The following is a 23,435-nucleotide window of genomic DNA, read 5'->3' as shown; positions in this document are numbered from 1 at the left end:
GGAGAATTTATGTTGAATTCAATTCAAATGTCAACATTCTTTAAATTATTGAATTGGGATTAGATTGGGATTAGACTGTTTGGACTATTTCAATAGAAATTGAATTGTAACTGTATAAATATTTAATCTTGAATTGATGGAAGTAAGGCAATTAGTATAAAAAATGGAGTACAGGATTTGTTTTAAATCATTTCAACTCTTATTTCCAGTATAGCTAGCCTGTCTGAACAGTGACATTATCATCCTGAAAGCCTGAAGGAATTTAATTCAAATTGGAATTTGGGGAATGTACCTAACATTGGAATTGAGAGAAATTGAATTATCTCTGAATTCAAAGACTGAACTGGAGTTTGAATTGAGTTAAATGGAATTTACAGGGAGAGGGAATTTAATTTAATTTGTGGAATTAACCCCAACTCTGGGGACAACGCAAGAACACAGTATCATAGTGCGTCAAAGCTACTTCAGCTCTTCAGCGATGTAACAGAGTGAAGGAGCACCCCTAGGCTCATACTGTATGTCAGCCAGCTAGCTATTTAAACCATGAACAAAACTATTTACCTAGGGAAGCATCTACTCACTAAACACTACATATACTCAATACATCAGCCTTGAGTTGCCTGTCAAACGCAAATCTGATATTTCATGCTACTTGTAGACAGCTTATTCCAAAGTGTCTGAATCCTATTGGGTTCAGCCTAGAGACTGGTAGTGGTATCTACAGTAGAACATAACATAACTTGGAGTAGTGAGGCCCACAAGTGTGTGTTGGGAACCTTTTTGTTGTCTGGCGCAATTCCACGACAGATCCTATCAATTCACATATGTGGAGCGTCTCTGAAGCCGCTCGCACAATGGGGAGACACTTGCACCGCTGGACTATCAAAGAGAACATCCATCTGTGTCCCACACAAACATCTGACTCAAACTGAGGCTTTGTAGAGGAGATGAGATGCTGCGAATGAAAGGAGGAAAGGCTCAGAGCGTAGAGAGTAGAGGCAGTAATGGACCTCCAACAAATGATTGTTAAAAGGAAGCGACGTAGGAACAGAGAACAAACACTCATTCCCTTCTGCTCTACTCAGTCCTACAATCATATTTCAAGCTTTTTTGTTCTTAAAGTTTTCATAGTTTGGTTTTGATGTGGAATTGGAATGTGACATGAGTTTTTGATTAGGCACACACAAATATGTATAAAAGGTTTTCCAGGCGAGTAGCCGCCTCACGAAAATAGAAATATTAACTTTGCACTTGTTCACCCGAAACTCATGGGGATCAAAAAAAACGTTCATTACCAAGTGTTGCTCTGTGTTGGGAGAAAAATGCCACACATGGCTGAGCAAATAAGTTTGGGAGATAGGATAGCACTGACGCAGACAGACAGACACGTGCGAACTCACACACAAAAGGAAAACAGTTCAACTTAACTAATGGGGAGAGAGAGAAAAAGTACAACTTTGATTCAGCTGACACTCGGCAATTGCAAACAAGTCACAAACAACTAAGAGTTACAACAATCTGTTTATTGCAACTTCAAATATTAATACATGTCCATCTGACAATGGCCTAGTACAAGGTTGGGCAACTCCGTTCACTGCCGCAGTAGCTGATGCTGCACATCAATGGTGTTTGGTTGATATAGTGAAATATACAGTGCCTTGCAAAAGTATTTAGACCCCTTGGATTTCTTCACATTTTGTGTTGGTGACCTGACAGGTCACCCATTGAGCATGTTTGGGATGCTATGGATTAACATGTAGGACAGCGTGTTCCAGTGCCCGCCAGTGTCCAGTAACTTCGCACAGCCATTGAAGAGGAGTGGGGCAACATTCCATAGGCCACAATCAACAGCCGGTTCAACTCTATGTGAAGGAGACGTGTCACGCTGCATGAGGCAAATGGTGTTCACACCAGATACTGACTGGTTTTCTGATCCACGCCCCTACTTTTCTGTGACTAACAAATACAAATCTGTATTCCCAGTCATGTGAAATTCATAGATTAGGACCTAATGAATTCATTTCAATTGACTGATGTCCTTTTATGAACTGTAACAATAAAATCTTTGAAATTGTTCCATTTTGCGTTTATATTTTTGTACAGTATAGCTGATTTACTAACACATATGCTGAACCAGTACTTCATATGAACCGTTTTAGTTCTCTTGTTAGAGAGCTAACCTTCACAAGAGTTATATTTACTCGTTATTTCAGCTTCTCTCAACACATTCTGAAGTCGACTGAGGCAGTGAGATGGAATCTTTTGTTTGTGGAAAAGTTATTTTGCCAGCTGTGGAACAGGTCTCACGTCTGGAGTTTCTATTTAGGTGACATGGCTTTTGTTCTTCTGACGAGGTTGTGCACTTGACAGAAGCAAAAGTGTTTGACTTAAATTGGATGTCAGGTGGCCTTGTATGTCTGGCAGGTACTACCTTGTGAAGTCTTACGACACTCTCTTCTCTGTCTGTCTCTCCCACAGGGGCTAAAACCCATGGACCACAACGGGCTCTCAGATCCATATGTCAAACTGCACCTGCTGCCTGGGGCCAGTAAGGTACGTACCTGTCTTATTATACTTACATTAAAAGGTACATTATAGTAGTTTAGTTGCTAACTCAAATTATGTGTGTCGTCTGTACAGTTCATAGGCACTATGATAATAGTAATATATTTCTTTCCTCATACAATACGATCTGTAATTTATAGGCTAACAAGGAGATGTGCCCTTTTCTTTCCAATGAGGTCATTTCTGGACATTTAGGGGACCCTTTTTGGCTCAAGAGCACCAAGTGTATTACACTCCAAAAACAGAGATGTTTTCAGACCTCAAATGTGTTCTTCTGTTGAGATAAGTCCAGCTCCAAGCCCATCTGCTTTGTAGTTCCAGCGATATGCCACTGTCCAAAAAGAATAAAAAGATAAGAACCATATCATTTCCAGGTTTATTGTGCTGGTGGTGTGGGACATGGATTCATCTTGATATTAGGATACTATTGAAAACATCTGACAAACTTAGATTTTGGAGTGTAATGTCCTTTTAATACTCTAAATGCAGTGATGCATTGATGCATAATGTTGTCATTGGCCTGTGTGTTGCATATCAGATGGTGTCATGTCTGATTATCTTAAATTAATGGACACTGTCATGCCCTGTTATGAATGCTTGGAATATACAGTAGCTTACGTGAAGGTTTATCTGTTGCTGCGACTCTGCTGCTTCTACTCTGTTCTTTATTTTACACATATTATTATCTATCCTGATGGCTAGTCACTTTACCCTGCCTTCATGTACATTGAGCAAAAATATAAACGCAACATGCAAAATGTCAAAGATTTTACTGAATTACAGTTCATATAAGGAATTCAGTCAATTTCAGTAACTGTATTAGGCCCTAATCTATGGATTTCACATGACTGGGAATACAGATATTAATCTGTTGGTCACAAATACCTTAACAAAAAAAAGTAGGGGCGTGGATCAGAAACCAGTCAGAATCTGGTGTGATCACCATCTTCTTCGCATAGAGTTGATCAGGCTGTTGATTGTGGGTTGTGCAATGTTGTCCCACTCCTCTTCAATGGCTTTGCGAAGTTGATGGATAATGGCGGGAACTGTAACACGCTGGCGTACACGTCGATCCAAAGCATCCCAATGAGCATGTCTGATGAGTATGCAAGCCATGGAAGAACTGGGACATTTTCAGCTTCCAATAATTGTGTACAGATCATTGCGACATGGAGCTGCACATTATCATGCTGAAACATGAGGTGATGGCGGCGGATGAATGGCACGACAATGGGCCTCAGGATCTCGTTATGTTATCTCTGTGCATTCAAATTGCTATCCATAAAATGCAATTGTGTTCGTTGTCTGTAGCTTATGCATGCCCATACCATAACCCCACCGCCACCATGGGCACTCTGTACACAACGTTGACATCAGCAAACTGGTCGCCAACACGACACCATACATGCTGTGTGCGGTTGAAACAGGGATTCCTCTGTGAAGACTTCTCCGAACTGCAGTCAGGTCAAGACCCTGGTGAGGACGACAAGCACGTAGATGAGCTTCCCTGAGACGGTTTCTGACAGTTTGCAGAGAGATTCTTCAGTTGTGCAAACACACAATTTCATCACTTGTCCGGGTGGCTGGTCTCAGATGATCCCACAAGTGAAGAAGCAGATGTGAAGGACCTTAGCGGCGTGGTTACACGTGGTCTGCGGTTTTGAGGCCAGTTGCACGTACTGTCAAATTCTTTAAAACGATGTTGGAGGCGGCTTATGGTAGAGAAATTAGAGTGCCCTTTTATTGTCCCCAGCACAAGGTGCACCTGGGTAATGATCATGCTGTTTTAATCAGCTTCTTGATATGCCACACCTGTCAGGTGGATGGATTATCTGGGCAAAATAGAAATGCTCACTAACAGGGATGTAAACAAATTTGTGCACAAAATTTGAGAGAAATAAGCTTTTTTGTGCATATGCAACATTTCTGGGATATCACACCCATTGTATTAGGCGCATTTGATAAATACAATTTAATTTGATCAAACTGGCTTAGGGTAGATCGGGCCCTATGACAAGTAGTTTAGGAAGAGTGTTACAGTGATTAATTAGTGAAGAGAGCTATTGAGCCATTACTAATTTCAGATTATGTCTACAGTTATCAGACGGTTGGCAATTAATTTTATCCATGCTGATCGTGTCCATTCAAAGGGATGACGCATGCTGTCCCATTCTCTCCAACCCCCTCAAGTTTAGCCCATCCTCATCTTCCATTCATTGCCAAGCCAAGACCTTATTTTATTACCAAATTCCAGGTAGTCTTTCACTGTGACTTATTATGTCAGTTCAAGGGTTTTGAATCCTTTAATCAAATTCTTGTAGTGTAGTACCTTCGGATCAAGCCAGTTCTTTTTACATGTCTGTTACCATTTCCCGGCCACAAATACTGTTGTCTTGCCGTATTGTCATCTTTGTCTCCGTGATCTAGCCTTCTGTCATGCCAACAATCCACTTAGCAGCTGCAAATAAGGGTTTCCTAATCATCCAGGCTGTCCCCAACTGTCTGGACACCTTGACCTCCGTGTGAACTCTCTCCTTAAGACCATTAATAGGTAATTGATTGGGTGTGAACGTCGAGCATATGGACACTGTTTACTTTGGGGGCCTGAAATTGCACCACAAACATAGCAGCTGTGACAGGCCTCAGATGTTCCTCACTCCTTCTTAATGGCGGCCATCAAGTGGTCCAGACAGAGAGACTTACCGCCAGTGAATTTACCTCCAATTTTGTTTTGCTTGTGTCTGAGTTTGGTCTAGTGCTAACGCAGCCAACTCCAGACTGCAGACTGCGCATGACCTGTAAAAAAAAGTTTTGAATTTCAATCCCCAAGTTGATCTTCTCAACCCGGTCTGCACACCTCTCATCGGTTTCCCCCTTTTTTAATCAATATGTCTGTCCCAATAAAACCATGAAATTTGAAAGAGGAGGGTAATTCACTTCCCCTTTTCATAAAAACTCAACACAATTTTCCTTAGCAATGGTGTCAACCTCTGGTCCTGGAGAGCGTTAGATAGACACATTGCTCTGGTTGTTTGTGTGGCGTTTCAGAAATGAATCAGCTACTGTTTGAGAGGAAACCAATAACCTGGGGCTTTGTTCCCCGGAACATTCATGTGCGATGACTCAGTGGCAAATAATCCCACCAGTTAATGGAAGATGTTCTTCATCCTCACTGTCCATTACTCACCACCACACACAATATCATCTTGCTGTTTTGTTCAACTCAACACTGTTCCCTAGCAGAACTTGAGGGCTTGTGAAATCCACCTTGCAAAGCAATGTACTTCTCCAATCACTAAATTGGAGTGAAGTGTCTCATACCAATGGAACTCTGTGGTAGGAGCTGTTCCTTAACTTTCTATAAAGAGCACAATACAGTGTAAAATCTACATACCATCCTCCTCACAAGTCAACATATAAGCAAGGGTTTGCCAATGACATGCATACATCTATGTTTTTTTCGTTAAGCACTTATGGATGTTCATGCATTGCATTGAAATGTTTCTTAGGTACTGTTACAGTATGGCATGATGTTTTATGTTGTGCACTTCTTAGACACATTGTTATATAAGCATTTTTAGTATCGATACAATACTACTGCATATACAGTACCAATCAAAAGTTTGGACACACCTACTCATTCAAGGGTTTTTCTAAAAACAAATACCATTTTCTACATTGTAGAATAATAGTGAAGATGTCAAAACTATGAAATAACACAAATGGAATCATGTTGTCACCAAAAAAGTGTTAAACAAATCCAAATATATTTTAGATTTTAGATTCTTCAAAGTAGCCACCCTTTACCTTGATGACAGCTTTGCACACTCTTGGCATTCTCTCAACCAGATTCAGCTGGAATGTTTTTCCAACGGTCTTGAAGGAGTACCCACATATGCTGAGAACATGTTGGCTACTTCTCCTTCACTCTACGGTCAAACTCATCCCAAACCATCTCAATTGGGTTGAGGTCGAGTGATTGTGGAGGCCAGGTCATCTGATGCAGAACTCCATCATTCCATCACTCTCCTTCTTGGTCAAATAGCCCTTACACAGCCTGGAGGTGTCATTGTGAAAAACAAATGATAGTCTTACTAAGCGCAAACCAGTGCTCAGCATATGTGGGAACTCTTTCAAGACTGTTGGAAAATCATTCCAGGTGAAGCTGGTTGAGAGAATGCCAATAGTGTGCAAAGCTGTCATCAAGACAGAGGGTGGCTACTATGAAAAATATCAATATATTTTAATTTGTGTTATTTCATAGTTTTGATATCTTCACAATTCTACAATGTAGAGAATAGTAAAAACCAAGAAAAACCCTTTTGACTGGTACTGTATGTGACAGCCCTTTTTTACGTGCATGTCAGATAAAAGGTAGGGATGAAAGGGACATACTGAACTATCTATTTTAATCAAATATCCAACCTCACTCTTATCACAAAAGATTAGTAACCAGAGGCTGCTGCTGCAGATGCAACCGTAAATATAGATACTTCCTCATGTAATGGCTTATGTAAAGCCATTGAATGTGTGATTCATCACTGTGGAATTATATTCTCATTGCATCGACCCCAGTCAGCAGCCATACAATGGCACTACTTTGCAGATTCTAGTGATAACCAAAACCATGTAAACCTTATATGTACATTGTGTATGTGATTTGTGGTTCTCTTACCTACCTTATGTTAACTGCACTGATTGTAAATCACTGGTGATAACTAGCTAATGCAGTCAGCATGCATTGATTGATTGATATTGGTAGATTTGTTTAATTTGAGAAATATTCAAATCACTGGCAGGCAGCCAGGTTGATATTTCCCTGGCTGTCGTTGGTGACTAAATTCATCTCTCACATCAGATGGTAATCAGTTATAGATCCCCACTTGTGATGCACAAACAACGCACCACAGCCACGAGATAGATGAACACAACACGGAAGCTTCTTGTTAAAACTTTTGTTTATCAAACCCACTGGAATTAATAATTGCCTGCTTATTAAGTTCCCAGCATGCATTGATATGCCTATTCTTTCATTTAATTGCAATCTGGCATTTGCATTCTACGTCTGTTGTCCTTGTGTGTCGCTACTGTGGCATTCTGGTGTTGACGAAATCACCCGATAATTGAGAACGTGTCATATAAACAGGGAAATTGTTCACACCTCTGGTTTAACCTGAGAAGAGATTGATATGGATGAGATGAGATGAGATTTCTAATCTGAATTACAGATTAGAAATTGATAGGAAGATGGTGGAGGAGCAGACATACAGTAGTAGGAAGGGTGGGACGTGGGAATTGAACCCTTGTCTCAGGGTTTAGGGCTGTTGCGGTGACCGTATTACCGCCACGCCGAGAGTCATGAGTCATGACCGTTGTCAAATCCCACATGACCGTTGAGTCATGGTAATATCCTTTTATGCAATCTGGACATGCATTGGTAGTAACCAATTCGCTAATGACCGTCAGGTCACTAATGGTCTGATACTTGATACTAAGTGCTCTATTGTCCCTCTAACTACTCTGATACCAATGCAAATACAATCGAAAGTACAACAGTGGTGTGCAGAACGGCATTTCGGAACGCACAACTATTCGACCCTTGTCACGGATGGCCTATTGCAGCGGAAGACCACACCGGGTTCCACTGCTATCAGCTAAAAACAAGAAGAAGCAGCTCCAATGGGCACATGATCACCAATACTGGACAATTGAGGAGTGTAAAAACATCACCTGGAACATGACAGCTAGTTCAGTTAGTTCAGTTTAGTCCCCAGACTTCAACCCAATAGAGAATATTTGGGATGAGATGGACTGTTCTAAAGGCAGATGTCGGTCTGACCCGGTACCTAATAAACTGGCCAGTGAGTGTATATGAGCCCAAGCCCCCACAAAAACACATCATTAAAATAATGATTGTGTCATTATACAATACATAGCCTAATAGCATACCACATATTACTCCCGGCAGAAAAAAACACCAAATAGATTTAAGATATTCTCCAAAATTAAACAAATTCTAGTACCTTTTGAGTGTGAACTGTATACTGGATTAGCATACTGGATGGACTGTTACCTTATGCTACACTCCAAACTTTCTTTCCATGAGTCTGGGAGAGAATAGCCCTAGTAATAGGGATTAGGATAGGATATTTTCATAATTATTAGACTGACACATTACCTTTAGCCACAGCATATCTCACCACCATGCGTTTCCATCTCCTCTTCTCTCACCGTCCTACCTTTCTCAAGCGCGCAGAGAGAGTAGCTGTCAACAGTTTAATGAAATATGTTTTGTTGTGAAAACATCTTACTATCGATGTTCCCAAGCAGATTTCACTTGGTTTTCCAAATGAAGCACTGGTAGCTGCAGGAACAGGGTTGGATATCCCATGGCATACAGAGTTTGGGCGGAATATCACCTGTCTCACAGCGAGAGGCTGCATGCTCCTCAAACAGTGGTTGATGTGTGGTGTGAAATAAGGGTTCTTATAAGCCCAGACATTTCTATATGCAATCCCATGTGAAAGCAGAGTTCTGATGGTTACCACTAAAAAGAGGAGGATCCCAGCTGCTAATACAGTGCCTTGCGAAAGTATTCGGCCCCCTTGAACTTTGCGACCTTTTGCCACATTTCAGGCTTCAAACATAAAGATATAAAACTGTATTTTTTTTTGGAAGAATCACCAACAAGTGGGACACAACCATGAAGTGGAATGACATTTATTGGATATTTCAAACTTTTTTAACAAATCAAAAACTGAAAAATTGGGCGTGCAAAATTATTCAGCCCCTTTACTTTCAGTGCAGCAAACTCTCTCCAGAAGTTCAGTGAGGATCTCTGAATGATCCAATGTTGACCTAAATGACTAATGATGATAAATACAATCCACCTGTGTGTAATCAAGTCTCCGTATAAATGCACCTGCACTGTGATAGTCTCAGAGGTCCGTTAAAAGCGCAGAGAGCATCATGAAGAACAAGGAACACACCAGGCAGGTCCGAGATACTGTTGTGAAGAAGTTTAAAGCCGGATTTGGATACAAAAAGATTTCCCAAGCTTTAAACATCCCAAGGAGCACTGTGCAAGCGATAATATTGAAATGGAAGGAGTATCAGACCACTGCAAATCTACCAAGACCTGGCCGTCCCTCTAAACTTTCAGCTCATACAAGGAGAAGACTGATCAGAGATGCAGCCAAGAGGCCTATGATCACTCTGGATGAACTGCAGAGATCTACAGCTGAGGTGGGAGACTCTGTCCATAGGACAACAATCAGTCGTATATTGCACAAATCTGGCCTTTATGGAAGAGTGGCAAGAAGAAAGCCATTTCTTAAAGATATCCATAAAAAGTGTTGTTTAAAGCCACAAGCCACCTGGGAGACACACCAAACATGTGGAAGAAGGTGCTCTGGTCAGATGAAACCAAAATTGAACTTTTTGGCAACAATGCAAAATGTTATGTTTGGCGTAAAAGCAACACAGCCCATCACCCTGAACACACCATCCCCACTGTCAAACATGGTGGTGGCAGCATCATGGTTTTGGCCTGCTTTTCTTCAGCAGGGACAGGGAAGATGGTTAAAATTGATGGGAAGATGGATGGAGCCAAATACAGGACCATTCTGGAAGAAAACCTGATGGAGTCTGCAAAAGACCTGAGACTGGGACGGAGATTTGTCTTCCAACAAGACAATGATCCAAAACATAAAGCAAAATCTACAATGGAATGGTTCAAAAATAAACATATCCAGGTGTTAGAATGGCCAAGTCCAGACCTGAATCCAATCGAGAATCTGTGGAAAGAACTGAAAACTGCTGTTCACAAATGCTCTCCATCCAACCTCACTGAGCTCGAGCTGTTTTGCAAGGAGGAATGGGAAAAATTTCTCTCGATTTCTCTCGATGTGCAAAACTGATAGAGATATACCCCAAGCGACTTACAGCTGTAATCGCAGCAAAAGGTGGCTCTACAAAGTATTAACTTAAAGGGGCTGAATAATTTTGCACGCCCAATTTTTCAGTTTTTGATTTGTTAAAAAAGTTTGAAATATCCAATAAATGTCGTTCCACTTCATGATTGTGTCCCACTTGTTGTTGATTCTTCACAAAAAAAATACAGTTTTATATCTTTATGTTTGAAGCCTGAAATGTGGCAAAAGGTCGCAAAGTTCTATATACAGTCGCAAGGCACTGTATATAGATTTCTCAGCTGATAATATTAAGCACACCCTCCACTATAAAACCGGAGTAGCCTACCCAGCATGATTGAAAAGCAAACCATGGGAAGCGGCCTCCATTCTCTATTCAAGTGCATACGGATTACATCTATTTTTCCTCTGCCCCTGTTGCTGCCCATTTGATAATGGGCCATTCTAAATCTTAAACAAATTTTACATATTAGTAAAGACAAGATTCATTTGAGAAAAGTCCGATGGGTGAAAATATGATCACTTGATGAGATAACACCTTGTGTGCAGCCTGAGGCAAGGAACAGAGTGCAATATTTTTATTTATTTTTTATAATCTTATAGTTCGGTCATGGAGCTCATGACATTCTAAGGTTTTTATCATTCACAACTAAAGTTTCCAAATAACTCTAAATCTAGCATATAGGACCTGGTTCAAATGATCACTTTTAAACATAGCCACTTCATATTAGCACTCGCTCTGGAATTGGAAAAATATTGTTTCTATTTTATTCAGCTAAATTCAATTATATTCTTCTTACTACTGAACAAAAATATGAAAGCAACATGTAAAGTGTTGTTCCCATGTTTCATGAGCTGAAAAAGATGCCAAAAAGTTTTAATACACGCAACATTTGTGTACAAATTTGATTACATCCCTGTTAATGAGCATTTCTCCTTTGCCAAGATAATCCATCCACCTGACAGGTGTGGCATATCAAGAAGCTAATTAAACAGCACGATCATTACACTGGTGCACCTTGTGCTGGGGACAATAAAAGGCCACTCTAAAATGTGCTGTTTTTTTTACACAACACAAAGCCACAGATGTCTCAAGATTTGAGGGAGTGTGCAATTGGCGTGCTGATTGCAGGAATGTCCACCAAAGCTGTTGCCAGAGAATTGAATTTGAATTTCTCTACCATAAGCCACCTCCATTGTTTTAGAGAATTTGGCAGTAGGTCCAACCGGCCTCACACTGTAACCATGCCAGCCGAGGACCTCCACATCCGGCTTCTATTTATGCATAGTCACTAAACCCCTACCTACATGTACGTATTACCTCAATTACCTTGACTAACCTGTACCCCTGCACATTGACTCGGTACCGGCACCCCCTGTATATAGCCTGATTATTGTTATTTTATTGTTGCTCTTTTATTTATTTTTTACATTCGTTTATTTAGTAAATCTTTTCTTAACTCTTATTTTTCTTAACTGCATTTTTGGTTAAGGGCTCGTAAGTAAGTATTTCACAATAAGGTCTACACTTGTTGTATTCGGCGCATGCGACAAATAACATTTGATTTGAAAAACTGAGTTTGCACAACCAAAGAATTTCGCACAAACTGTCAGAATCGTTCTCAGGGAAGCTCATCTGCGTGCTCGTCGTCCTCACCAAGGTCTTGACCTAACTACAGTTCAGTATCGAAACCGAGTTCAGTGGGAAAATGCTCAGCTTCGATGCCTGCTGGCCGGCTAGAGAAGTGTGCTCTTTACGGATGAATCCCGGTTTCAACTGTACGGTATGGGCAGGCAGTTCAACGGTATGGGCAAGCATAAGCTATGGACAACGAACACAATTGCATTTTATCAATGGCAATTTGAATGCACAGTGATAGCGTGATGAGATCCTGAGGCACATTGTTGTGCCATTCATCCGCCGTCATCACCTCGTGTTTCAGCATGATAATGCACAGTCGCATGTCGCAAGGATCTGTACACAATTCCTGGAAGCTGAAAATGTCCCAGTTCTTCCATGGCCTACATACTGAAACATGTCACCCATTGAGCAAGTTTGGGATGCTTTGGATCAACGTGTACGACAGCATGCTCCAGTTCCCGCCAATATCCAGCAACTTCATACAGCCATTGAAAAGGAGTGGAACAACATTCCGCAGGCCACAATCAACAGCCTCAAATCAAATCAAATTGTATTGATCACATAGACATGGTTAGCAGATGTTATTGTGAGTGTAGCGAAATGCTTGTGCATCTAGTTCTGACAGTACAGCAATATCGAACAAATAATATCAAACAATTCGAGAACAAATACCTAATCTAAGTAAGGAATGGAATAAGAATATTCTTTTATTTTACCTTTATTTAACCAGGTAGGCAAGCTGAGGACAAGTTCTCATTTACAATTGCGACCTGGCCAAGATAAAGCAAAGCAGTTCGACAGATACGACACAGAGTTAAACATGGAGTAAAACAAACATACAGTCAATAATACAGTATTGTGATAGCATGCGTCTTGGTGAGAGGTGTAGGAGTCAGGCGCAGGAGAGAGCAGGGATGTCTGAGAAGCGTGTTTAATAATATAGTCCAGCAATACAAAAACGGCACAGACCAAAACCCCAAAACGACGCTCTCGAATAATCAGAAACTCGTGCAAACGCACGGAGGAACAAACACAGTTCCGACACTTTACATACACGTGCGTAATAGCGAAAAAACAACAAACATCAAATACAATCGAGCGCAATGCACACAAGTCTAATCCTGCACGAATTACGGCAGGTAACAGGTGCCCTATATACCCACAGAAATCAAAGCAATGAAAACCAGGTGTGAAAAGGAACACAGACAAAACAACCAGAAAAAGAAAAAGGGATCGGTAGCGGCTTGTAGACCTGCGACGCCGAGCGCCGAGCGCCGCCCGAACAGGAGAGGAGTTACCTTCGGTAGAAGTCGTGACAAGTATAAACAAGTCTATATACAATGTGAGCAAATGAGGTGAGAAGGGAGGTAAAGGCAAAAAAGGCCATGGTGGCAAAGTAAATACAATATAGCAAGTAAAACACTGGAATGGTAGTTTTGCAATGGAAGAATGTGCAAAGTAGAAATACAAATAATGGGGTGCAAAGGAGCAAAATAAATAAATAAATTAAATACAGTTGGGAAAGAGGTAGTTGTTTGGGCTAAATTATAGGTGGGCTATGTACAGGTGCAGTAATCTGTGAGCTGCTCTGACAGTTGGTGCTTAAAGCTAGTGAGGGAGATAAGTGTTTCCAGTTTCAGAGATTTTTGTAGTTCGTTCCAGTCATTGGCAGCAGAGATCTGGAAGGAGAGGCGGCCAAATAAAGAATTGGTTTTGGGGGTGACTAGAGAGATATACCTGCTGGAGCGTGTGCTACAGGTGGGAGATGCTATGGTGACCAGCGAGCTGAGATAAGGGGGGACTTTACCTAGCAGGGTCTTGTAGATGACATGGAGCCAGTGGGTTTGGCGACGAGTATGAAGCGAGGGCCAGCCAACGAGAGCGTACAGGTCGCAATGGTGGGTAGTATATGGGGCTTTGGTGACAAAACGGATTGCACTGTGATAGACTGCATCCAAATTGTTGAGTAGGGTATTGGAGGCTATTTTGTAAATGACATCGCCAAAGTCGAGGATTGGTAGGATGGTCAGTTTTACAAGGGTATGTTTGGCAGCATGAGTGAAGGATGCTTTGTTTGCGAAATAGGAAGCCAATTCTAGATTTAACTTTGGATTGGAGATGTTTGATATGGGTCTGGAAGGAGAGTTTACAAGTCTAACCAGACACCTAAGTATTTGTAGTTGTCCACGTATTCTAAGTCAGAGCCGTCCAGAGTAGTGATGTTTGACAGGCGGGTAGGTGCAGGTAGCGATCGGTTGAAGAGCATGCATTTAGTTTTACTTGTATTTAAGAGCAATTGGAGGCCACGGAATGAGAGTTGTATGGCATTGAAGCTTGCCTGGAGGGTTGTTAACACAGTGTCCAAAGAAGGGCCGGAAGTATACAGAATGGTGTCTTCTGCGTAGAGGTGGATCAGAGACTCACCAGCAGCAAGAGTGACCTCATTGATGTATACAGAGAAGAGAGTCGGTCCAAGAATTGAACCCTGTGGCACCCCCATAGAGACTGCCAGAGGTCCGGACAGCAGACCCTCCAATTTGACACACTGAACTCAGAGAAGTAGTTGGTGAACCAGGCGAGGCAATCATTGACCGCAGCTGCTTTCCAATCTTTGGGAATCTCAGATGACACGAAAGAGAGGTTGAACAGGCTAGTAATAGGGGTGGCAACAATTTCGGCAGATCATTTTAGAAAGAAAGGGTCCAGATTGTCTAGCCCGGCTGATTTGTAGGGGTCCAGATTTTGCAGCTCTTTCAGAACATCAGCTGAATGGATTTGGGAGAAGGAGAAATGGGGAAGGCTTGGGCGAGTTGCTGTTGGGGGTGCAGTGCTGTTGACCGGGGTAGGATGAGCAATGTCAGAGCGGCATAGGCTAAGATGCAATAGATAGTACAGAATGCAGTATATACATATGAGATGAGTAGCACAAGATATGTAAACATTATTAAAGTGGCATTATTAAAGTGACTAGTGAAAAGGAGTGATCAACTCTATGCGAAAGAGATATGTGGCGCTGCATGAGGCAAATGGTGGTAACCAGATACTGACTGGTTTTATGATCCACCCCTCTACGTTTTTTAGGTATCTGTGACCAACAGATGCATATCTGTATTCTCAGTCATGTGAAATTCATAGATTAGGGCCTAATTTATTTATTTAAATGGATTGATTTACTTTTATATACTGTAACTCAGTCAAATCTTTGAAATTGTTGCATGTTGTGTTTTATATTTTTGTTCAGTGTATAAAATAATATAATATAAAATAATGGCACATGAGTTATAAGCTTATCTTGTCTGCTAAATGAACTGGCCTACAGCCTATGGCATGGAGCCTAGCCAGATAACATGTACAGTCGTGGCCAAAAGTTTTAAGAATGACACAAATATACATTTTCACAAAGTCTGCTGCCTCAGTTTGTATGATGGCAATTTGCATATACTCCAGAATGTTATGAAGAGTGATCAAATGAATTGCAAAGTCCCTCTTTGCCATGCAAATGAACTGAATCCCCCCAAAACATTTCCACTGCATTTCAGCCCTGCCACAAAAGGACCAGCTGACATCATGTCAGTGATTCTCTCATTAACACAGGTGTGAGTGTTGACGAGGACAAGGCTGGAGATCACTCTGTCATGCTGATTGAGTTTGAATAACAGACTGGAAGCTCCAAAAGGAGGGTGGTGCTTGGAATCATTGTTCTTCCTCTGTCAATCATGGTTACCTGCAAGGAAACACGTGCCGTCATCATTGCTTTGCACAGAAAGGGCTTCACAGGCAAGGATATTGCTGCCTGTAAGATTGCGCTTAAATTAACTATTTATCGGATCATCAAGCACTTCAAGGGGGGCGGTTCAATTGTTGTGAAGAAGGCTTCAGGGCGCCCAAGAAAGTCCAGCAAGCGCCAGGACCGTGTCCTAAAGTTGATTCAGCTGCGGGATCGGGGCACCACCAGTAAAGAGCTTGCTTAGGAATGGCAGCAGGCAGGCATGAGTGCATCTGCACGCACAGTGAGGCAAAGTCTTTTGGAGGATGGCCTGGTGTCAAGAAGGGCAGCAAAGAAGCCACTTTTCTCCAGGAAAAATATCAGGGACAGACTGATATTCTGCAAAAGGTACAGGGATTGGACAGCTGAGGACTGGGGTAAAGTCATTTTCTCTGATGAATCCCCTTTCCGATTGTTTGGGGCATCCGGAAAAAGCTTGTCTGGAGAAGACAAGGTGAGCGCTACTATCAGTCCCGTGTCAGGCCAACAGTAAAGCATCCTGAGACCATTCATGTGTTGGGTTGCTTCTCAGCTAAGGGAGTGGGCTCACTCACAATTTTGCCTAAGAACACAGCCATGAATAAATGCCTACCAACACATCCTCCGAGAGCAACTTCTCCCAGCCATCCAGGAACAGTTTGACGAACAATGCCTTTTCCAGCATGATGGAGCACCTTGCCATTAGGCAAAGTGATAACTAAGTGGCTTGGGGAACAAAACATCGATATTTTGGGTCCATGGAGAGGAACCTCCCCAGACCTTAATCCCATTGAGAACTTGTGGTCAATCCTCAAGAGGCGGGGAGACAAACAAAAACCCACAAATTCTGACAAACTCCAAGCATTGATTATGCAAGAATGGGCTGCCATCAGTCAGGATGTGGCCCAGAAGTTAATTGACAGCATGACAGGGCGGATTGCAGAGGTCTTGAAAAAGAAGGGTCAACACTGCAAATATTGACTCTTTGCATCAACTTCATGTTATTGTCAATAAAAGCCTTTGACACGTATGAAATGCTTGTAATTATACTTCAGTATTCCATAGTAACATCTGACAAAAATATCCAAAGACACTGAAGCAGCAAACTTTGTGAATATTGATTTGTGTCATTCAAAAAACTTTGCCACGACTGTAGTAAGCAGACTTATTTCTTTAGACCTGCCTAAAATAAATAATGGATTTATTGTGATGGTGTATATTAAATGCAGTTATTATACTTTTTTAAATTGTAGATGTTCCAAATGTGTTTATGTTAATTCACGGTCAAATACTGTGAGGCAGGTACGCATTTGAAAGACAATAACCATCTGACAAAATTTCATGACTACCACATCCCTATCTGGGGTCGTATATTATGTGTTAGAGCCAGGAGTGTTACCATTCCACCACAGGCTCTGCATGGAAAAACAAACTTCTGTGACCTAATAATGACTTCTATTGCGCCCTATGTGTCATTGTCAGCCTATGATGGAGTGGAGGTTGAAGGTCAATACCTAAATATAATTTCTTTCTCCCTCTCTATTCCTTTTGCTCTCTTTATCGCTTGCTCATGCTCTCTCACACACTCTCTCTCTCTCTCTCTCTCTTTCACTCTCTCTCTCTCTCTCTTTCACTCACTCTCTCTCTCTTTCACTCACTCTCTCTCTCTCACTCACTCACTCACTCACTCACTCACTCACTCACTCACTCACTGTCAGGCCAATAAGCTTCGCACCAAGACCCTGCGCAACACCCTCAACCCCATCTGGAGTGAGACCCTGACCTACTATGGCATCACCGATGAGGATATGGTCCGCAAAACACTCAGGTAATTCACACTTCTGTCTCCATATTCTAACCCCTAGCCTGCTTACATTTACATTCAATTAAAACGTTGAGGTCACGTTAATCAATGTGATCAAGACAAAGGAGATGATTGTGGACTACAGGAAAAAGAGGATCGAGCAGGCCCCATTCTCAGGGGCTGCAGTGGAGCTTTGGTGTCCACATCACCAACAAACTAACATGGTCCAAGCAAACCAAGACAGTGAAGAGGGCACGACAAAACCTATTCCCCCTCAGGAGACTGAAAAGATTTGGCATGGGTCCTCAGATCCTCAAAAGGTTCTACAGCTGCACCATCGCATTGCATAACTGCCTGGTATGGTTAACTGCCCGGCCTGTAACCGCAAGACACTACAGAGGGTTGTGCGAACGGCCCAGGGCCAAGCTTCCTGCCATCCAGGACCTCTATACCAGGCGGTGTCAGAGAAGGGCCCTAGAAATGTTCAGACTCCAGCCATCCTAGTCATAGACTGTTCTCTCTGCTACCGCACGGCAAGCGGTACCAGAGTGCCAAGCCTAGGTCCAAGAGGCTTCTAAACAGCATCTACCCCCAAGCCATAAGACTCCTGAACATCTAATCAAATGGTTACCAAGACTATTTGCATTTCCCTCCCCTTACACCGCTGCTACTCTCTGTTGTTATCTATGCATAGTCACTTGAATAACTCTACCTACATGTACAGTTGAAGTCAGAAGTTTACATCTTAGCCAAATACATTTAAACTCAGTTTTTCAAAATTCCTGACATTTAATCCTATTAACAATTCCCTGTCTTAGGTCAGTTAGGATCACCACTTTATTTTAAGAATGTGAAATGTCAGAATAATAGTAGAGTGATTTATTTAAGCTTTTATATATTTCATCACATTCCCAGTGGGTCAGAAGTTTACTTACACTCAATTAGTATTTGGTAGCATTGCCTTTAAATTGTTTAACTTGGGCAAAACATTTTGGGTAGCCTTCCACAAGCTTCCCACAATAAGTTTGATGCATTTTGGCCCATTCCTCCTGACAGAGCTGGTGTAACTGAGTCAGGTTTGTAGGCCTCCTCGCACACGCTTTTTCAGTTCTGCCCACAAATTTTCTATGGGAATGAGGTCAGGGCTTTGTGATGGCCACTCCAATACCCTGACTTTGTTGTCCTTATGTAACGGCCGTTGTTGGTGGAAGAAAAGGAGGACCAATGTGCAGCGTGGTATGTATCCATAATGTGATTTAATGGAAAATGAATACAAAATACAAAAGAACAAGAGAATCAAAATGAAAACCGAAACAGTCCCGAATGGTGCAAACACTGAAATTGAAAAATAATCACCCACAACTCAAGGGTGAAAACAGGCTACCTAAGTATGGTTCTCAATCAGGGACAGCTGCCTCTGATTGAGAACCATACCAGGCCAAACACAGAAATCCCACATCATAGAAAAAAAGAACATAGACTGCCCACCCCAACTCACGCCCTGACCATACTAAAACAAAGACAAGACAAAGGAACGTGACACCTTAAGCCATTTTTCCATAACTTTGGAAGTATGCTTGGGGTCATCGTCCATTTGGAAGGCCCATTTGAGACCAAGCTTTAAATTCCTGACTGATGTCTTGAGATGTTTCTTCAATATATCCACATAATTTTCCTACCTCATGATGCCATCTATTTTGTGAAGTGCACCAGTCCCTCCTGCAGCAAAGCACCCCCACAACATGATGCTGCCACCCCCGTGCTTCCCGGTTAGGATGGTGTTCTTCGGCTTGCAAGTCTCCCCCTTTTTCCTCCAAACATAACAATGGTCATTATGGCCAAAAAGTATGATATTTTTCCCCATGTGCAGTTGCAAACCGTAGTCTGGCTTTTTTATGGTGGTTTTGGAGCAGTGGCTTCTTCCTTGCTGAGCTGCCTTTCAGGTTATTTCGATATAGGACTCGTTTTACAGTGGATATAGATACTTTTTTACCCATTTCCTACAGCATCTTCACAAGGTCCTTTGTTGTTGTTCTGGGATTGATTTGCACCTTTTTGCACCATTGTACGTTTATCTCCAGGAGACAGAACGTGTCTCCTTCCTGAGCGGTATGACGGCTGCCTGGTCCCATGGTGTTTATACTTGCATACTATTGTTTGTACAGATGAACATGGTACCTTCAGGCATTTGGAAATTGCTCCCAAGGATGAACCAGACTTGTGGAGGTCTACAATTTCTTTTTCTGAGGTCTTGGCTGATTTATTTTGATTTTCCCATGATGTCAAGCAAAGAGGCACTGAGTTTGAAGGTATGCCTTGAAATACATCTACAGGTACACCTCCAATTGACTCAAACTATGTCAATTAGCCTATCAGAAGCTTCTGAAGCCATGACATCATTTTCGGGAATTTTCCAAGCTGTTTAAAGGCAGTCAACTTAGTGTATGTAAACTTCTGACCCACTGGAAATGTGATACAGTGAATTTTAAGTGAAATAATCTGTCTGTAAACAATTGTTGGAAAAATTACTTGTCATGCACAAAGTAGATGTCCTAACCGACTTGCCAAAATTATTGTCCACAATAATTTTTTGGAGTGGTTGAAAAACTAGCTTTAATGACTCCAACCTAAGTGTATGTAAACGTCCGACTTCAACTGTACATATTACCTCAACTAACCAGTGCCCCCGCACCTTGACTCTGTACCGGTACCCCCCTGTATATCATCTCACTATTATTATTTTACTGCTGCTCTTTAATTACTTGTTACTTTTATTTCTTATTCTTATCTGTATTTTTTTAAACTGCGTTGTTGGTTAGGGCTTGTAAGTAAGCATTTCACTGTAAGGTCTACACCTGTTGTATTTAGCTCATGTGACTAATAACATTTGATTGGGTCCAATTTTGATTGCTAACACGGCCACAATTGTGAAGAGGTCACCACGTGTCTCTAAGCCTAGGCACAAAAGGAATCAAGTCCAATTTTGTAGGCTTAAATCTGTTTTATCCATTCATGCAGTCTCCTTTAAATCAACTTCTAATGGTGTCAAGGGCGGGATTGCACGCATAATTCTGTCAAGAGTCAATGATGTGAAAAAGAGACACTTGTTCCTCAACAGAATGCACATCATCCTTCATCCTCCGTTTCTTTGTCAGTGTTTATCCTGTTATTGGGGCTTTAATCGCGTTGCTGAGCGCTCTGCAATATTGTAGAGTTTGGGATTTGTTACCCGTGACTTGCCAAGCATTGACTCTTAAAACTGTTTGTGTAATGCCATGGTGTTTTCCATTCCAGGATACAGATTTTTTTTGTGGGCTGACTTCTATTCGCTGCACGTTTTCTAAACCACACCCTCGTTTGTGTCAGCCGATTTAATGAGTTAGCAGCTGAAGTGTTGGGAGGAAACCAACTGCTTAAGGTGACCATGAGCATGGCACACCCCTGGGACAGGTGTTTGCCACTTGACAGCTTGAAGTAGGGAGGTGGCAAAAGAGGTCTCCTAAATCCCAACACATAGTCTGTGGGATTATAATTAACTGTCAATCACCCAGTTTTTGTTGTTGTTGCTAGTGTCACAGGTCGGCTCATAGCCTGTTGCAAAAATGAGGGGACACGAACAGGTATAGGCCAATCAAAAAGGTTCTTTATTGTAAATCAAAACTATTAACTTTAAACAAAGAAAAGGGAATGAGGTGTGAAAGTATCATAATGTAAGGTGTATGTAAAGTGCAGGGATGCATGAATCTGTGTGTGTGAATATGACTGAGTGAAAACTACGTAAACCTACAAAGGAACAAACAAAACAGGATCATACCTGGAGGAGCAGAGAGAGAGACGAGTGGTTAGTGAAGCAGTTTAAATACCCTGAGCCCAGGTGGCTCCAATCACTAACGACCCTCCTCTGCCTGCAGGAGGAACCGCCCCTGCAATGCAGAGGAGGGGCCATGACACTAGTATGACATAGTAGAATTTTCGCCATTCACCCAGTGATATCACTCCTGCCATAAAGGAGCATCAGCACTCTGACTCACACACCCACCCTCTATCCCCAAGTCATCAATTGATTAAACTCCACTGAACCCCTATAAAGTGATAATGATGAATGCAGAGCAGTAGCTCCTGTTTAGCCTGTTGTGTGTGTATTTAATAGGAACAACAGAAGCAAATGGAACAAAACGTGAAGGGACCTACCTGAATTTGTCCAACAAAAACTCTTGTTCTCATAGCAAAACACTTTCCATTGCAAAACATTTTGCTATGGTGTGCGCTAATGAATACACCCTTTGTCCCATATATGTTTGAGCTATCATGTCAACTCCTTGTAATGCCAAATATGATAGCACAAACAGATCTGGGACCAGGCTAGCTCCAATTAGGTTAAACAAGTCAATGAGTGATGGAGCATGATAATAGGTCATTTGGCCCATCAGTAGCTGTATATGACACTAATGACTAAAAATCTTTACTAACAGCTAATTGGCATTATTGATTTAGTGTTGACCCTGATGAGTTAATTAGCCATCAATAATGACAATTAAAAAAAATAAAAAATAAGTGTAGGTGTCTTCCATCCTTTTTGTTTGAGCAGTGTATACTATACAGTACATAAGCAAAAAATGTGTCAGGGGCAAACGTGTCATGGAAATATGTACTCTACCCTCATCCCAGGTCTCTATGAGCTTTACCTAACTCCTCTCCTCTCACTATCATTGTTAATATGGCATAACAACATCTATAGTCAGACGGAGCTGGCTGAGGCACATGTACCGTACAGATCTGGGACCAGGCTAGGTCAATGTACTCTACATCAGAGTTCCTATGTTCATCCAGGACTTTGTTTCAACCTGTATGAGTTTATCCATATGTTGATACAGTTGAAGTCAGAAGTTTACATACACCTTAGCCAAATACATTTAAACGCAGTTTTTCCACAATTCCTGATATTTAATCCTAGTAAAAATTCCCTGTCTTAGTTCAGTTAGGATCACCACTTTATTTTAAGAATGTGAAATGTCAGAATAATAGTAGAGAGAATGATTTATGTCAGCTTTTATTTATTTCATCACATTCCCAGTGGGTCAGAAGTTTACATACACTCAATTAGTATTTGGTAGCATTGCCTTTTAAACTGTTTAACTTGGGTCAAACATTTCACAATAAGTTTGGTGAATTTTGGCGCATTCCTCCTGACAGAGCTGATGTAACTGAGTCAGGTTTGTAGGCCTCCTTGCTTGCACATGCTTTTTCAGTTCTGCCCACACATTTTCTATTAGATTGAGGTCAGGGCTTTGTGATGGCCACTCCAATTCCTTGACTTTGTTGTCCTTAAGCCATTTTGCCACAACTTTGGAAGTATGCTTGGGGTCATTGTCCATTCGGGAGACCCATTTGCATCCAAGCTTTAACTTCCTGACTGATGTCTTGAGATGTTTCTTCAATATATCCATATCATTTTCCTACCTCATGATGCCATCTATTTTGTGAAGTGCACCAGTCCCTCCTGCAGCAAAGCACCCCCACAACATGATGCTGCCAACCCCGTGCTTCACAGTTGGGATTGTGTTTTTCGGCTTGCAAACCTCCCCCTTTTCCCTCCAAACATAACGATTATAGCCAACAGTTCTATTTTTGTTTCATCAGACCGGAGGACATTTCTCCAAAAAGTACAATCTTTGTCCCCATGTGCAGTTGCAAACCGTAGTCTGGCTTTTTTATGGTGGTTTTGGAGCAGTGGCTTCTTCCTTTCTG

General features: G+C 41.6%; 1 protein-coding gene across 2 annotated transcripts in view; it reads left to right on the top strand.

The window, feature by feature from the left end:
• LOC109873111 (double C2-like domain-containing protein beta) overlaps nucleotides 1–23,435 on the top strand; it is a 169,485-nt gene that overhangs the window by 101,415 nt on the left and 44,635 nt on the right. For both annotated transcript variants that reach the window (XM_031807722.1, XM_020464657.2), the window contains exons 3-4: nucleotides 2,479–2,553; nucleotides 17,602–17,711. In XM_031807722.1, coding sequence (XP_031663582.1) covers nucleotides 2,479–2,553; nucleotides 17,602–17,711 — 185 coding nt within the window. The remainder of the gene's footprint in view (nucleotides 1–2,478; nucleotides 2,554–17,601; nucleotides 17,712–23,435) is intronic.

The sequence above is a fragment of the Oncorhynchus kisutch genome, linkage group LG28 (genome assembly GCF_002021735.2).
Source record: "Oncorhynchus kisutch isolate 150728-3 linkage group LG28, Okis_V2, whole genome shotgun sequence".
Classification (NCBI taxonomy): Eukaryota; Metazoa; Chordata; class Actinopteri; order Salmoniformes; family Salmonidae; genus Oncorhynchus; species Oncorhynchus kisutch.
The sequence above is the reverse complement of the archived record's forward strand: the minus strand, read 5'-3'. Positions and strand labels throughout refer to the sequence as shown.